The sequence below is a fragment of the Melanotaenia boesemani genome, chromosome 7 (genome assembly GCF_017639745.1).
Source record: "Melanotaenia boesemani isolate fMelBoe1 chromosome 7, fMelBoe1.pri, whole genome shotgun sequence".
In the NCBI taxonomy this organism is placed as follows: domain Eukaryota; kingdom Metazoa; phylum Chordata; class Actinopteri; order Atheriniformes; family Melanotaeniidae; genus Melanotaenia; species Melanotaenia boesemani.
In genome coordinates this window covers 23985120-24001993 of record NC_055688.1, presented here as the reverse complement: position 1 = coordinate 24001993, position 16874 = coordinate 23985120, and the positions used below count along the sequence as shown (strand labels likewise).

The 16874-nt window shown below is 39.6% G+C and overlaps 2 protein-coding genes across 2 annotated transcripts; one reads left to right on the top strand and one right to left on the bottom strand.

Annotated features, from left to right (window-relative positions):
- The first annotated feature begins 209 nt into the window (after positions 1–209).
- ankrd13d (ankyrin repeat domain 13 family, member D) lies at positions 210–10994 on the top strand. Its single transcript, XM_041990734.1, has 16 exons — positions 210–1165; positions 1259–1394; positions 1487–1611; positions 1828–1873; positions 3023–3166; positions 3295–3484; positions 3709–3775; positions 5173–5254; positions 5442–5503; positions 5610–5740; positions 5838–5995; positions 7066–7179; positions 7415–7587; positions 8267–8346; positions 8929–9162; positions 10482–10994. Exons 1-16 carry the CDS (start codon positions 1082–1084, stop codon positions 10543–10545), a joined length of 1890 nt encoding a protein of 629 aa, XP_041846668.1. The 5' UTR covers positions 210–1081; the 3' UTR covers positions 10546–10994.
- Positions 10995–11084: 90 nt separating this feature from the next.
- Positions 11085–16517, bottom strand: LOC121643364 (signal-transducing adaptor protein 1-like). Its single transcript, XM_041990735.1, has 10 exons — positions 16283–16517; positions 15838–15909; positions 15539–15661; positions 15284–15340; positions 14163–14359; positions 13948–14079; positions 13600–13669; positions 12615–12717; positions 12361–12540; positions 11085–12286 (listed from the first exon to the last, which is right to left on the bottom strand). The coding sequence occupies exons 1-10, from the start codon at positions 16382–16384 to the stop codon at positions 12129–12131; spliced, it is 1194 nt and encodes a 397-aa protein (XP_041846669.1). The 5' UTR covers positions 16385–16517; the 3' UTR covers positions 11085–12128.
- Between the last annotated feature and the right edge of the window lie 357 nt (positions 16518–16874).

Here is a 16874-nt window from a genome sequence, read left to right as displayed (position 1 = left end):
TTTTAAATATATATATATATATATATATATATATATATATATATATATATATAAATAAAAAGTTAAAGAACAGTTTGTCAGCGTTAAGTTACTAAATGTGGGAGATGTATGAAGCAAAATACAGATTACACTACTGTCACTGTCACTACTTTTTCATCAGTTCCTGATGAAAAAGAAAACAGCAGTGCATCGCAGCACTGCAGCTAATGTCCGCTTTTCATGGCTCCACCCAGCATCTCTCCATAACCTGGAAACAAAGCCGCTTCAAAATATATAAATAAACAAACGCGGTTTCTGGAACAACATCTCATTGTGGCCAAACGTATTTACAGAGTCGGAGCAGACTGACAGATGTGTCCAGCTGTAATTATCGTTGGCCGAAAAGGACCGAGTGCGATTGGCAGCAGCTGTCAGTTTTCTTATCTGACGCCCTGAACTCGAGTGACCTGGATGTAAAACTGGAATCAAGGCCGTAACTTGTTCTGTTTTGACATACGTTTACAATCCTACGATGGGAACGGGATGGTTGCAGCTTCACCGGGAAAGCTAGCTAACTTTTCAACAGTCTGCTATTTTATCGCCTTCTTACCCACCCACCTCTCTCTCCCCAAGGAATATAGTCATTTTAAAAAGTAAAAAAAAAAAAAATGAATGGACATTACGAAACATCTTTGGCGAGTTAAGCTTGTTATCTTTCATTCTACAGAATGGAAACTAGGTTGCAAGAAAGACTGGAAACAATGTTATTAGCCAGTTAGCTAACGTAAGCTCAGCTAGCTGCTAGTTAACTACATCAAATTAGTGGGCTGAGTTAGCTAGGCTAACTCAGCCCACTAATTTAAATTAGCAGGCTCAATATTCTTTTTTTTTTTATTGCTACCAAATTTTAGATGTTTCAATAGATTTAACTTGTGTCGGGATTTTACATCGACACATCTCTAGCATCCACAGTTTACCAGTTTTCTGCTTTAATCGAAGCTACTAAGCTAACCAGCTGTGCTGATAAGCACAGCCCTTCTGTCTGCTGTGGTGTCGCTGCAGAACTCATTGCTTTATTTGTGTTTCACCATCAACGACAACCATGGCTCAAGAGGCGTTTCCTTTGCATTCTCTTGTTTGGAACAATCAGTACCTGGAGCTTGATCGGGAGCTGCAGAAGAAAGAGGTAAGTGTGGATGCTGGTGACTGATGGGCTGTTGCAGTTGCGTTTTTGTCGCACTGCGTTGCGCTGATGTTGCTTGTGTGTTTGGTTCTGCAGCAGGATGTGGAACGCTTGGATCCGCGGGGGCGCACCCCGCTGGAGCTGGCTGTATGTCTAGGCCACCTGGAGTCAACCCGGGTGCTGCTCAGATATACTGCCGACCCGACACATTGCAACGCACAGGGCTGGACTAGTGAGTACTCAGCTGTTGCTTTCGATTACATGTTCTCGGGCTGCTTAGGGAATGAGGAGAACCTTCTCATTGAACGTGGATGTGTGTTTCAGTCTTACAGGAAGCAGTGAGCACCGGGGATCCTGAACTGGTACAGCTGGTGCTTCAGTACAGAGACTTTAAGCGAGCTACTGAGAGACTGGCCGGCATCCCAGAGCTGCTCAGCAAATTAAGACAGGTAAGACCACTGATTGTAAACCCACACCCATTCTGCAACAGATGAGGTCTTACTGTGCTGGAACAATGCACTTTTCAGGATGAACTTTGTTTCCAGCATGCTCCCATCAACTTTTAGCCTTTATAGACTCAAAACTCACCAACATACGAGGGTAACAGTCACTGATGTAAGGCTTTTGTTTGTGTCTAAGCAAAAAACTTTCCTCTGTCTTCTCAGGCACGGGACTTTTATGTGGAGATGAAGTGGGAGTTCACCAGCTGGGGTGAGTAGGTTTCTTTTAATCTGTTTTCACTGGGGTCAGTTTCAGCACCATTGTAGCTGGACAGCTCCCACACCAGCAGATGTCTTTCAGCTGACTGAATTCCACCACTTAAAATGGCGATGTAGGCACAAGACGGGAGATATTAATATAAAAATGTTAACAAATTTTTTTTAAACTAAAATGCTTCTTGAAGTGTTACATCTTAGCAAACTATTCTCCAAGGTGGGAATTGATTAAATTTCATTGGAATTTTTAACTTGTGGAGATCATGGATTCAACATTATACGACTAAATTATGGATGCAAATGTCACACAATCTGCTAACGAAAAGACAAAGGCTTCCAATAACCATCCACCCATTTCCTACTACTAATCTGGGATCGGATTGCGGAGGCAGCTGCCTAAACAGGGAAGCCCAGACTTCCCTCTCCCTAGCCACATTGCCAGTTTGTCCTGGGGGATCCCGAGGTGTTCCTAGGCCAGCCGAGACATACAGTCCCTCCAGCATGTCCTGGATCTTCCCCGGGGTCTCCTCCGGCCACTGCCCAGCTCACACTGCACCCCTCCCTCTATGGCCCCTCCTGCAGGTGGTGAGCCCACATGAGGCGGGGCCCATGTCATCCTTTTGGGCTGAGCCCAACCGGGCTCCATGGGCAAAGGCTCGGCCACCAGGCGTTCCTCTCCATGCCCTACCTTCAGGCCTGGTTCCAGAGGGGGGCCTCGGTGACCCTTGCCACACGTCCAGGCAAGGGAAACCAGCATCCATTGTTTTTATTCATCATAGGGGTTTGTTGAGCTGTGCCCAACAAGCCTCCCCTAGTGACCTGTTTGCCATGGGTGACCCTACCATGGGCATAAAATCCCCAACAACATAGTTCCTAGCATCTTCAGGATGTGCAAACTCCTCCACTGTGGTACGGTGGCAGCTCAGGAGGGAGTGACCATTAACGCATCTCAAAGTTTGCAACAGCCTAACTCAAAAGTTGCATACTTAAGGCTTTGCCAAGATTCTTGCAGTTTCCTGACTTGCACTTAGAAACTGTGTGGACAGACCTGAAAACAGCAAAACATGCCACATTTGGCTGCCTCAGTCACATGACCACTGTGTCACCGGTTTCTGAAATGTTTCTCCTCTTCCTCACATTTCAGTGCCCTTGGTTTCAAAGGTGTGTCCCAGTGATGTCTACCGGGTGTGGAAGAGCGGCTCATGCCTCCGAGTCGACACCACCCTCTTGGGCTTCGAACACATGACTTGGCTGAAAGGACGGCGCAGTTATATTTTCAAAGGTGGAGGTGAGTAATAGGTTGATTTCAGCTTCACAGAGCAAACTGGTTAAATCAGGTCATGATTTCCAGTCAAAGCCTTTGAGGCCTTGCTCTGATTTCCCACTTGCTCTTGCTTACTATGCCTCTCTTCTCAGATGATGGGGCAGTGGTGATGGAGGTGGACCATGAGAAGCAGGTGGTGTACACTGAGCCACTCGTGTTGTCCCCTCGTGATGCACCCTCCCTCCTGGCAGCCATGCAGCCATCGCAAGAAAACACAGCCCAGAGACTTACATCGCCCATTGTCTCTACACACCTCAACACACGCAACATTGCCTTTGAGCGGTAAAAAGCGCACACACAAACTGCAACAATTTTACTTTTAATCACAGTTTTTTGGTGTTTACAAGCTAGTATGTGTACATCTCGTGGTTTCAAAAAGGTAGTTTTCACTACATTTCATCCCTTCTGATGTGTCCACAAACGTTCATCACATCCTGACAGTTAATATCCCAAAACAGTTCATATCTGTCTCTAGAGCAGTCAGTATATTTGCATTTCACATGCAGGAATAAGTCTGGAATCTGGGGCTGGCGTTCTGAGAAGAGCGAGGTCGTCAGTGGATACGAAGCCAAGGTGAGCGACTACTAATGTAACCGAGTTCAGACATTTTTCTAGAAATAAGTTCATTTCACAAGGAAGTTATTTTAATGAACTATACAAGAAGGTGTAAGAATAAAGAAGAAACTTTAGGTTTTATCTGGTGTATTTTGGCATTCATGTTTAGATTTGTCCTTGTGAGTTAAAAAAATGTCTGTTTACAAAAAGTAGTGTGAAAGGTTGCAATAGACAGCAGGAGGTTCTCTGTGTGAGATGTGTTCACACTATGTGAACTGCTCCACAGCGGTACACTGGCAGAGATCACAGGGTGTAAAACACAGTGAAAAAAGTGCACTGTGAAAATCCCAGTACTTTGTTTTCAGTATATTGAAGATTGAGAAAGATGGATTCCTACTTAAGCTGGCTTTACAATACCTGTGTGGCATGTGCATTGCTGTTGATTATGTTTATTTTCACAGCACCAACCTTTCTTTTGCAGCAGTGCCGCTATTCAGCAACTGCATGCTGAGTATTTTGTTTTTAATAGTGGCCATGAATACAAAGAAATTTCCTGAATCAGTGGTTAGTATGATTAAAAAACGAAGACTAGACAGTTGATCAGTTTATTTTATGTTAGAGAAAAAAATACTAAAATACTTCCTTTTAATTTGGTCAGTGAATTGACATCATTATTTCTGACCTTGAGATTTTGCTGCAATAATATGTATATCCATTCATACTACCACAAATCCCTATTTTTATAAAGGAGGTGTTTCATGCAACTATTTTTTAGAAACACTTGCAGAAGACAGACAAACAAGTCCAAGCTGTCAGAATTAAATTCTCCAAATTGGAGAATTCCAATAAAAAAGTGACTGGTTGGACACTTACAGTCACTTCCTATTTAAGATGCCTCCAGATTTGTAAAAGCTGTTTGGCTAATGAAGATGTAGTGTCATATTGTTACTAATAAACCCTTAAATAATATGCAACTACTGAAATGAAGAGAATTATCATGACACATAATTTATTTTTGACATCTTGTCCTGTGAAACTACAGTGATAGAACAATTTTTGCTGACACGAGGTCAATATGATGACAGAGAAACACTTTGGCTGTACATTTTGCTGAGAAATGCATGAAAAACGGGCACCAGGGCAAAACTCTAGATGAGACCCGGTTGCATTGTGATTTGAGCCAGTACTAAGAGGCACATGCCACGCAGTCAATATGAAGCTGTCGTTATCTGTACTGATGGATATATTGAATAAAGTCTGTCAAAATCTGACCTGCATGATGTGCTGTCATATGCAGCTTGTTTGACACCTGTTTGCTTCAAAGAAATGCTTTTTTAAAGCATATAAAGAAACGGTAGAGGGTTTCTTGAATGTTTAAATTTGTGTATTAATAAGCGTTTTTCCTCTGTGCTCAGGTTTACAGTGCTACGAATGTGGAGTTGGTGACTCGGTCAAGGACAGAGCATCTATCAGACCAGGACAAGTCCAGAAGCAAAGGTGAAACTTACACAGAAAGTCTGTCATATACTCAAATCTGTATAATTGAGAAATAATCTTGTCAAATTAGCGTGGGGTAGAAATTGGCTGCAGACTATGAAAACGTGTCAAGTAATCTGGATACATTTCATATGTTCCTTATAGAGACTGTGCTAATAAATGTGTATGAACTTTTTATTGTATTCAGGCTCAAAGACTCCACTTCAGTCTTTCCTGGGGATTGCCGAACAGCATACAGCTCATAATGGGGTAAAAGTCTCTATACTGTCTCTCATCCACACTCACCACTCATACCAGCTGCATATTTTTAGGATGATCACTGTCACTTACAGCTTTCTCTCCATATTTCTCTCAGAGCAATGTGTCCCAGTGTGCCAGTCCTCACAACCCCACAGCCATCACAGCCGAGGAATACTTCAACCCGGAGTTCAACCTGAACGGCCGAGACATTGGACGGCCCATTGAGCTCACTAGCAAAGTCCAGAGGTAAGGTGAAGTCATAACATGAAACCATTCATATGTTTAAGTCATCTGTGCCACATTGTGATTGTTTTGGTTCCCTGTTGCTCTGCCTTCTCTTTAGGTTTAAAGCGACACTGTGGCTGAGTGAGACTCACCCTTTGTCCCTGGCTGAGCAGGTGACGCCAATCATAGACCTCATGGCCATCTCCAACGCCCACTTTGCAAAGCTGCGTGACTTCATCACCCTGCGCCTGCCACCAGGATTCCCTGTCAAGATAGGTATGTGCAGTTTAAATATGCTTAGACAGAGGGATGTATAGTTTTCATCTGCTGGAACCGTTCCATTAAACAGGGTCTTTTATGGGTTACTTTCCTCGCTCCCTCATTTTCGACTGCAATAACCAGGGACTGGGAAGGTATTTCAAACCCAAAAACATTCCTGGAAGGCTGGTAGTGTTTTTTGAGACAGTACGAGGGTTGAAGTTACATTTCTGAACATTTATTATTGGTCAATTTTATTCCCAACATTTTCTTTAAGTCTTTCAACCTTTGTTATTTCAGGCTTAATGTTCACCACAGCCACACCTTGCCACAATGAATGAGGAGCCATAGCTCATAACAAGAAAGCAGTGAAATCAGAGTAATAACCATTTAATCTGATATTGTTTCACAGTGTAAAGCTCAAATACAAAGATCCACAACCTGAAGAAGTGTGTATAACATGAATAAATTGAAACTGCTAGCTCAGTGTGACAGTGCAGACAACCCACAAAGCACTTCTGGGGTGGAGCAACGCACTTCAGCTGGCTTAATTTGCCTAACAAACCCAGAGTCTTAGTCCTCAGCAACAATGCAACAGACTTGAGGCTAGAAAAAGGATCTAGGTAGTTTAAAATTCTGTCTGCTGTTGATTTAAAATTAATTTAATGTAATTGTCTTCTAAAACTCCTTTGTGGCTTTGTTTGGAATGAAAGCAATTTGACTGGAGCCTGTTTGTGAAAAAGTTGATGCTACATTCAAAGTCTACGCTAAATCGAATACTAGAAAAGTTGTATCCTAGAAATTGTATATTTGTGTTACACTCTGAAGCAAAAATATTTAAGTAAAAATATTAAGTTTTATCCAAACTGCAGGGTTGATTTAGTGCTGTCTTACTTCAGATTATGCTTTTGCCAGGACATTCTTTAGGTAATCAATTGATACTAGGTGCATGCTTACATCTAACATGTGCCAATGTTTTACCCACAAACATTGGAAGATGTGTGATATTTGTTAAAGCATGCGCCTGCCACTCAGCTTACCTCATCCCTTCATCTCCTGCCAAATTAAAGCCTCATTCTGTCCCTCAGAGATTCCCCTGTTTCACGTGCTGAATGCCAGAGTGACGTTCAGTAACCTATGTGGCTGTGATGAGCCAGTCACCTCTGTGACTGTTCACAATCCAGAAAGCTCCGGGGAAGCAGGTAACTAAAGACTCACACAGACAGTCATAAAGTTGTTCCTGATAAACTTTGAGATCTTTAATGACACAGAATTGAAGCAGCATTCAGTTTGTGGCTGTTCAGATTTAATGAGTCAAATCACTATTTTTACATCATAGCAAAGGATAATGTAGCCAATTACAGCAGGGATACAGCTCACTACCACCTACTGAGAAGCTTATACAGCGTCATTATTATCTAACTCCTTTCCTCCCAGGTCAGTCGCCCCCTCCCTTTCACTGTGAGGTGGACCCCTCAGTGTTTGAGCCCCCTCCAGACTACACAACCCTTGGTCCGGGTCGTAGCGAGCCAATGAGGGACGAGGATGACAACCTACTGCAGTTCGCCATCCAGCAGAGTCTGCTGGATGCTGGCACAGAGAGCGACCAGGTCAGAGTCTTATGGCTTATCAGTCCAAGTCATAAACTTAAGCAGTTCAGTTTGTGTTAGTCAGAATTAAGAATTTGATCAGGTTGGGGATTGAATTGTTGCCTTTGTTTGCATTAAAAACGTAAATATAGAAGCACTCTTCATCACCTTGGCAACTTGTGCATCACAATAACAACAATTAATCCAGATATAGAAACAGATTAAAAATGGTTTAGACAAAAACAGAAATAGTGAGAGTCCAGTTATGCTAAAATCAACTTAAAAAGTTAGATTTGAGCTCTTTTCCCCCCTCACTGAAAAATGGTTGACTAAAATCAAAAGTAAAAACAAAAACTGGTGTGCCTCAGTCATTGTGCTGATGGTCCAGCAAACACTTAGCTGTCAGTTGTGCTGTTTGGAGTTTCTGTAAACATGTAATTTGACTTCTTGCATGTGTTACCTGTATTTGCAGAAATTAATTAAAGGCTAGATAAATAAATGAGCAATTTCCCTCTGAGATTAATTCAGTTTTTCCGATTCTGATTTAATCTTTGTGAGTGGTCATCTATTTCTGTGTTTTTTTATGCATTTTGTCTCGAAGCATTAGTAAAAATCTGTGCCAGAATTTAAATGCTTTAAGTGTGTACAAGGGCTTCCCCTTTCATCTAAAACAGACTGAACTGTTGCATCTGGTTTTTAGGTGACCATCTGGGAGGCTCTGACCAACAGCCGTCCAGTGCCCCAGTCTCCATTGTACGAGGAAGACTCTCAGCTTGAGAGGTGAGCGCATCATTTTAAAACAGTGATTTGCAACCCTGGTCCTCAAGGCCCACTGTCCTGCAGGCACTAGATGTTTACCTGCTGCAACACACCTTATTCAAATGAAATTGATCTCTGACAAGCTCTGCACAAGTCTGCTACTGAGCCATTAATTTGAGTCGGGTGTGTTGCAGCAGGATAACAACGAAAGTCTGAGGGAGAGTGGGCTTTGAGGAATGGAGTTGGGGATAGCTGGTTTAGTGGCTTATGCACGCTTCTCAAACTGCAGTCTGTAGGTGAACCTAACTGTGAAAAGAACATAGCATATCTTTTGTTAATCTTAAAACAATTGAATAACAGGAAGTTAAACTAATCCCAGTACGGAAGACTTTCTTTTTTCATTGAAATCTCTGGCTTTGACAGGAATTTAATTAAAAGCGTCTTTAAATAAAGTTCAGAATGAGCTCTTCTTTCTACCCTCTCTTGAGAGCAGTAAGTCCCACTCATCCCCTCACAAAGTCCAGGAGTGAAACTATTCTGTTAATAGACTTTTCTTTGTTTAATAGTGCATGACATGATGTCTTTATTCTGGGTCAATCTCAGGGCGATCCAGGAGTCCCTGTCAATCTCGCTGGCTAGTAGAGAGGGAGAAGATATGGCCAACCCCAGCCAGCCTCCATCTGTGTCTCCGTTGGACCCCACCGCTCACTCCCCGCTTTCCTACAGTGCAGTAAATGATCCACGGCTGTCTGGACACTTTGGAGTGGCAAGTAGCTTTGATGAACAGCTGCGAATCGCCATGGAGCTGTCGTGCAGGGAGCAGGAGGAGATAGACAGGTCAGTCCAGAGATGTGCATTTTGGTCACCTGCAGTGAACTCGTATTTTAGACTGTTGTGTTTGAATCTGTTCTGTAGGTAGAAGTGGCATATGTGGAAACCTTTGTTTTTACTCATACTATAGCGGCCACATATCCCCGTCTCCTCTCATTCCTTCAGCGCTCTGTTCACTCCGGTTGAATAGCATTGTTAATGATGTTTGAAAAATAGTAAGAACTAAGCCTCCACAACTGTTTTTGGGCCTGTAATACACAGAAGATTCAACATATCTTAGGTATCTTAGTGATCTGGCTTAACTAATCCTAACAATGGAGATGCTGGTTATCAACACAGGTAACCTAACTCTAGATATGTGCACATTTCAATAAAATGGTTGAAGCTGACAGCAGCTACCAATCACAATCAGATGTTCCTGCAGGCTGAAAAGCAATGCAGCCACTGCAGCCAAAGCAGGAAGGAAATCAATATTCCCACCACCTCATGACAGCATGGATAGTTTTGATCATTTACAACTATTCTGTGTTAAATGAGTGTGTTGCTGGTGTATTCTCAAGGTAAATGAAAAATATTCATCCATCTAAACTCTCAGATGCAATGCCCGACATGTTAAATGATTCTTGCCCCTGACAATAAAGAAGAAACATAAATGTGAATTAAACAGTAGATTTATTAAAAATGTCTGAGTTCATTTTCTGTAAACCAGATCCTGAAAGTCTCACAAAAAAATGCTGATTTTTAACTAAATAAAAAAAAAATTATTAGATAAATGTGATTTTTAATATAAAAATATACATACTGTAATTTGATGTAGTTTGTCTAATTTGATATAGTGCTTACGCAGACTGCAGGAGAAGAAGTTTTAAATCTTTAAGTCTGCAGGACTAAATTATTGAGTAATTAGTCTCTGTTTTAGGTTCAGTAACTTTCTCTAACGATACATCTGTCATGAAGATGAAGACCAGTGAAAGTCAGACAGCACATTTAAGAGAGCTAGACAGGGACTAACTCATCATCCAGCAACCGACGATACCTCCATAAGCCACTAATCCTCATTTGTAGTAATGTTGTAATTAAAAATATTTAGAGGAATGACTAAAAAACATAAGTGAATGTGTGGAGTTTTAGGATGAGTAATTAAACAGAGTTATGCACATTTTCATGCGTTCATTCATTTATTTCTATATAACACCAGTTTTATATATAAAGTTTTCATTCAAACTTAAAAACAGTCAAGCAGGGGAAAGAAGAAAGTCATATAACCTCCCAGAGTCGGTAAAAAAAAAAACAAACATGAGCTTCATTTCTTCTTCTTGCTGCAGGAAGCGGAAGGAGGAAGAGGAGGAGCTGGAGAGGATCCTGCAGCTGTCACTCACTGAGAAGTAATACAACACCAACAGCAGTAGACGGAGGCAGGTCCACAAGAAGGCGCAATCACCTTAATTTATTCATTTTCTTTTCTAAATTCTGAGATGTTAAGTTATTACGGATATTTTATTTGTCTTTCTCACATGAGGACTGCTACCACAGAATGCAGAGGACCAGGTTATAAGAAATGTGAACTGGGTGGAGGAGAATTTGTTGAAAGTTACTCTCAAATAAGTAAAGGAGGAGACAAAAGGGAGTCTTTGTTTTTCCTTTTTCTATTGAATATTTTTCACAGTCTTGCTGTCTTTGAGTGATGAATGGTCCTTAAACTTTAAACCTTTAACATGACAATGATGGAAGTAAGAAAATACAATCTTAACTAAATAACTTATAACACAAATGATTATAAAATTGAAACTTTTATGTTGATTTACTCCTATGTGTGAAAAATAAAAAATAAAGATCAAGATGGATTCTGTTGTTTTTATTTCTTATTTACAGTTTGATTTTTCTCTAAAAAGATCGTCTGTGCATTTTTGCTGTTTAAAAAAATGGAGCAAAATCTGAAAGTCTGGCAGCCTTTTCAAGCTGTGAGTCAGAAAACGAAACTGGAAACATACTGGAAGTTGTGTAATTTAAAAAAAAAAAATCTGACTTTTTGGCAAATTGTTTTCAGAAATGTGAGGATTTGGGGTTGAGGTATCTGTGGACCGCTGGACACAATCACTTACAGATAAACCTTTGGCCTGTGAATTAAAAATTGTTTTACAGAAAGTTGCTGCTGAGGCTGAGATGGTGTTTTATCCTGCATACATCAGAGGTACAAAACATCAACAAAAGAGCAGGAAACACTTGTGAAAAGAAAAAACAAAGAAAACCATGTGTTTTACATCTTGGGTAACTAATCAAGTCATTTTATCTGTGATGTCATTTAGATAAAAAGTCCTCTAGAGAGCCTGATCTAATGCAGTGGTATACAAACAATATAGTACTATAGGAAAGAATGCAGATAACATGACGCTGAACATTTTCTGTGTCCAAATTGTCCAAATAATGTTTTGTACAGACTCAAGAAGCATCAGCAGATCTGATTTTAAGAGCCCGTCTTTGGCTGAACTGTAATGAGACATTTAGGTGATTACAAATATTCAGGATAAAACCAGATTCCATTGGTGAACCCTTAATATGTCCTCAAATTTATGTGCAGATCATTTGTCTTGGCTTTCTGGGTCTTATTAACCACATGTGGATTACAGATATTGTGAAATTTACAGTCACTTAAGAATTTTCTATAATCACTTAATCTCTGACTTGTCATTGTTTGCACTTTCGGTTTCAGATCAAATAACTTGGGCTGTTAATTTATATCACTAACCAAGCAAAGCAGTGTGGTAAGTCATAAATCATTCACAAACCTAAGCTTTGTGTAAATACATATCACTTTTTTGTGAAATTGTTCATGTTTTACTTACTTTTTTTTTTACAGTTAACTACAACACATTTCAGCTTTGTCGGGAGCAGCAAACCAGTCTGCACAGGAAACATAAAATCTCTCAGCTGTGTGTTCAAGTTTAACCTTAGATTTGATGAGGTTGTGAGGTTTATGCATCAGTACTGTCTGTATTCCATGGTATTGTGTTTATTTGGGATTTCACGTGGGTTTGATTCTTGTAGGTGTTGACTCCGTCCTTTCCAACTTCAATGTAGATGTTTTCTCTTCGCATTTTTAAAACCTCTTGAAGCTCACCGTCCAACTGGGCTATCAAAAAATAGTTTTATTGGCAAACTTCTCATACAAACCTAATAAAGCACTCATTTGAAATTAATTCTCACCTTTCATTTGGTGCTGGTCATCAGGACATTCATCAGGAATCACATATTCACTCTCTACAGGCTTGGGTGTAGGTGGAAGAAGCTGCTCTTTAGTTTTGGACCGCAGTATAGGTGCCACTTGGGCCTTGGGTACTGCTTTAGATGAGTTGATGCTGATGCACTTCGGAGGAGGCGACACTTCTGTTGGACACAAACAGTTGTTAGGAGCTCTGTGTTTGCTCTGAATTATCTCTGAAAGCAGTGCTCAACCTCACCGATGCGAGTGTCATAGGGCTGGGAAGGAATGTAGGGATGGAAACGATACTCAGTCTTCTCAAGGAAGTATTTAAGAACATCATTCAAGGAGGAGACCGTTACCTGTGGAGTACAGGGCATGTTTGTTATAATTTCTTCACTATATGTATATATTTAATTAAATACACATTATGTATGATGGATTGACTGTCACTGAAAGCATAAACTGTACTCCCCCTGATGCTTCATTCAAATACATGAAGTAAACTATCATCTATCCTAATGCATTCTGAAACTGTCCAACATCTGTTTAGCACCTAAGTGAAAAATATTAATAGTGATCACATTTATGTAACTGTAACATACGGAAATGCACAGGTTGTCAGCCTGGCATCAGCACTGGCTGAAGTACAGCTTATTAACAGCCATCAGCTTATCCACAAACGTCAATTGAAGCAGCGGCTGATGTTTATCTGGTGTTTCTTGCGTTGCATTGACTTTGCCCTTAACTGATAACATTTATTCACATTTGATTTAGTTGGTCATAAAATAAATCATGTTGGGCCATGAAGGCACTAAAAAGTGATTGAATAGTCTTTTAAAATAGCTATCTTATTTCTTTTTAACATAAATTATCTCCATTTTAAAAGGTTATAATATTTTTTTAGACATTTGTTATCTAAGCATACACAGTACCGGTCAAATGTTTCAACCCCTCCCTCCAAATAACAAAACTTCAGATTTGTGCATGAGAACTTATTTTCTACTCTTTTCCTCTCATATTAATAATCTATGATATCCCATCTTATATACACAAGGTAGTATTAGTGCTTCTAGTTAAGTAGCAAATCTGAACACTTTTTTTTTTTTCTTTAACTGATCATTTGCCCTCCGGGTCTCATTTTCTCACTGTCTAGCTGATTTCCACCCAAGTGGATTAAAGTTTAAGTAGCACAGTTTAAAACATATTTTCATAAGTCAAATATTTTGCCTTGTTAGACTTACAGGTGTTTCCAGCTCAATGACAAACCTTGAGTTCATGGCAGTCACCCTGTAGTGCTTTATGTCAGGCCCACTGAAACACAACAGAAGTCACAATTATCATATGACACTGACATGTTTGGAAGTAACAGTTGATTCCAGCTGATTTCTGAATTTATATTTCAATGTTTTGCTGCATGTCATTCAAATTTTAATGGCAGTTAAAGATTAGCTACTGGCTGAACCTATTTTGTCAGTATTCCCTGCCCACTTGTCACAAGCTAATACATGTCACATAATACTGAAAACAAATATTTAAACAATAAATTCCTGAGTTTTTTAAATGCATTTTGCAGAGTTGTTTGGACTGACCTGTCTGTCTGCTGTCTGAGAGTCAGCGCATAGTTGTTGGCCAAGGTGGACGGGCGAAGGATGATGCTTCCATTCTCTGGGTTTTCCTCCAGCATCAGCTTTGCCTCCTCTCGAGTTACATCAAAAAAACATCTGCAGGATTCAAAGAAAACAAGAAAAGTGAGACGCTTACCATGCTGTGTTTGGAGACAAAGTTATAGACACTGTAAACTCACTCAGGCATCACAGAGGCTGACTTGGTTTCAGACGTTGAAGAGGAGCTGGCAGCTGAACCTGAGGACTGTAGGAAGGGTGGTCGAGGTGGGAGGGCTGGGCGAGATGTTTGGGGGTTTCTTTTCTTCTCCTCATACAGAACCTCATTTAACTTATGCAGCTGGCCTGGCAGCAGTTGCAGCTTACTGGGAATCTGCTTCTGCAGGGACAAAAGATTCATGACTGACTCCACAATTCAATTTAGATAATCTGTAACTTGTTAGAGAACTTGGCATGTCATGCTACAAATCCCATTTCAGGAAATAATTACAAATAATAACAAATAATAATATTTGTTTATCGTCTGTTTTTTCCCCTCACCCCCCCAAGAGTCTTACTGACATCAAATTGTAGATTTGTTCAAATTTTCTAAATACGAAAAAAAAAAAAAATTAGTCAATGGAAATAATTTCTATTGTATGTTGATGAACTTTACCAGAATTTCTGGAAATGTGGTAAACTGATTATTAATACTGTTGTTCCTTTTTGTATCTTTGTATCGCAAGATTAATGTAATATCTGAATCTGAAAATATGCATAATTTTAATGGCTTCTTTTATAAACATGCTCAAAAAAAAAAAAAGTTAAACTTTTTCTAGCAGCATTTTAAGATACTTTTCAATAGATTTTGTGACAAGAAAAGAGCTGCCCAAAGTATTAACACGCAATTAAAAATCAGTGATTCAATCTTTAAAAAAATGTTTTCAGTTATGAACATTTAGAGTTTTGGGGGAGTTTGTACTCTGAAGCACCATGAGCCAAAGTACCATTTAATTATTAACTGAGAAATATTTGTTTGATTCTCTTGTATGGCCTACAGTCAATAATTTATTCCAAAGTTACAAAATAAACACGGAAATATGCTGTAAGAACCTTAGAGCTCACTTTATCTCTGCGTGCTGTTATTTGGAGAATCTTTGACGTCAGATTATTAGTAGTATCGGATCGAATCAAACTTATTTGTATAGCACAAAACAACTGAAGTTAACCAAAGTGCTTAGTATCTGCAAGTATCTGATCCAGACCCTCGTATTAACCTCTCAGTTTGTGTCTGTTAAGTTTATATGCTTGTGTGTTTGCTTACTTTGACCACAGTAAGGATGTAGCCCCTCCACTCCTCTCCAGTGTCAGCATTGTCCATCTGCAAACCAACACACACACACAAACAAACAAGATTTAAAAAGGAAATGATGAAAGGAATTAAATTAACAAGGAGTTTGGTTAAATTTAAAGTCTCTAATGATGTAAATACAGGGTATAGTTTATATGTGTGATTAAGTAATATCATGTTAACTGTTAATAGGGAGTGCACAATAAGTCAGTTTGGAGCTCAACAGACCTTTAATTGCAACTCCTCTGTGTGCAGGCTGAGGGTGAAGATGGTTGGGGTTGGGGCCTTCCTTTGATAAGGGGACTCTAACTCCATGGATTTCAGGTGCTCCAAGTCCAACCTTTCTGTGTACTTGCAAACAATTACAGACATGCACAGTTATGGAAACTTCAGCTGAGGCATAGTTCCTTGTTGCCTGTTAGTTTTATTACATATATTCCTATTTATTTATTTTTACCATTGTACCCTAAAATTCATCCATTTTTTTATCATTTGTGATTACAGATCTTAAAAGCAGGTTTGCTTACTGTGTCCTGAGTGTCATCTTCGTACAGAAACAGTGTTGCTCCTCTGAGCTCTCCATAGTACCGCTTGAAATCCTAGAAGTCATAAATGTTTTATTGACTTGATGGTTTTGATAAAGCATTTTTTTTTTTGCACAGTCATGGATTTGTGTAAAATTAAGCTTATGACTTGGGTACTTAAAGTAAAATTTGAAAGTGTTTTTCCCTGATACTCTGAACACTTGATTTACTTTTGTCTGAAAACTGTACAGTAGTTTATAACTTACTTTGCTTTAATACTTTAACAACAGAACATGCAATTGTATATGATTAATTGTAAATGATCATTATTAATCATGACACATTAGTAAGGCTAGTTTACCCACCAGTATTGAAAGACAATTACACTTCCATCTCAATCAACAACCCTCCATTTATACTTTTTCTTTGCTTTCCAGTTTGTACTTACTTTCTCTTTGGGGCGTTTTTTTAGAAGGTGTCCGGAGTAATAGAGAGGCAAAGCCGTGATTGTCTGCCTCCTCTTGTAAACAACTCTAGGAGGCACAGACATTGTCCAGTACTGTATACAATCCGTGCCCTTCTTCTGGTTTGCCTTGATTCAGCTTTGGCTCTGTTTTCTCCTGTTTGCTCAGCAGCACCGTAAGACTGAGTCCCAGGAAAATTTTCCTTTTTGCTTCCTTGTGTGTAAAGATGATAGATATAGTTTCTTCTGATATTGTAAGTGGACTATAAACCTTCAATGACAAGCTTATCTCCCACCCCCTTCAATCTTGATGCTGTAATGTCAAAGAATGAGGAAATGCTACACTGATTTATGAATAAGGAAGTAGTTAGTATATAAAAAGCCCCTAAATAAAATCAAATTTTGTACTTTGAACTCAAAATGGACTCATTTGCACCACCTTTTCTGGGACAATAAAGCCGGTATTACGTGTGTGTTTTCACAAACATTCACACGCAGATAAGTTTGAGAGTATATAAATAATATTGTTTATTTTATTTGTGGAGATTGTTCCAACTGCTTCATGTCTTACTGTATG

Excerpts from the sequence above, each read along its gene's own strand:
- ankrd13d (XM_041990734.1), top strand. The coding sequence starts at position 1,082 with ATGGCTCAAGAGGCGTTTCCTTTGCATTCTCTTGTTTGGAACAATCAG. Across the intron at positions 5,504-5,609 it reads AGCATACAGCTCATAATGGG|AGCAATGTGTCCCAGTGTGC; the intron begins GTAAAAGTCTCT and ends TATTTCTCTCAG. Across the intron at positions 9,163-10,481 it reads GAGCAGGAGGAGATAGACAG|GAAGCGGAAGGAGGAAGAGG; the intron begins GTCAGTCCAGAG and ends TTCTTGCTGCAG.
- LOC121643364 (XM_041990735.1), bottom strand. The coding sequence starts at position 16,384 with ATGTCTGTGCCTCCTAGAGTTGTTTACAAGAGGAGGCAGACAATCACG. Across the intron at positions 14,360-15,283 it reads ACATCCTTACTGTGGTCAAA|AAGCAGATTCCCAGTAAGCT; the intron begins GTAAGCAAACAC and ends TTGTCCCTGCAG. Across the intron at positions 12,541-12,614 it reads GCCCTATGACACTCGCATCG|AAGTGTCGCCTCCTCCGAAG; the intron begins GTGAGGTTGAGC and ends TGTGTCCAACAG.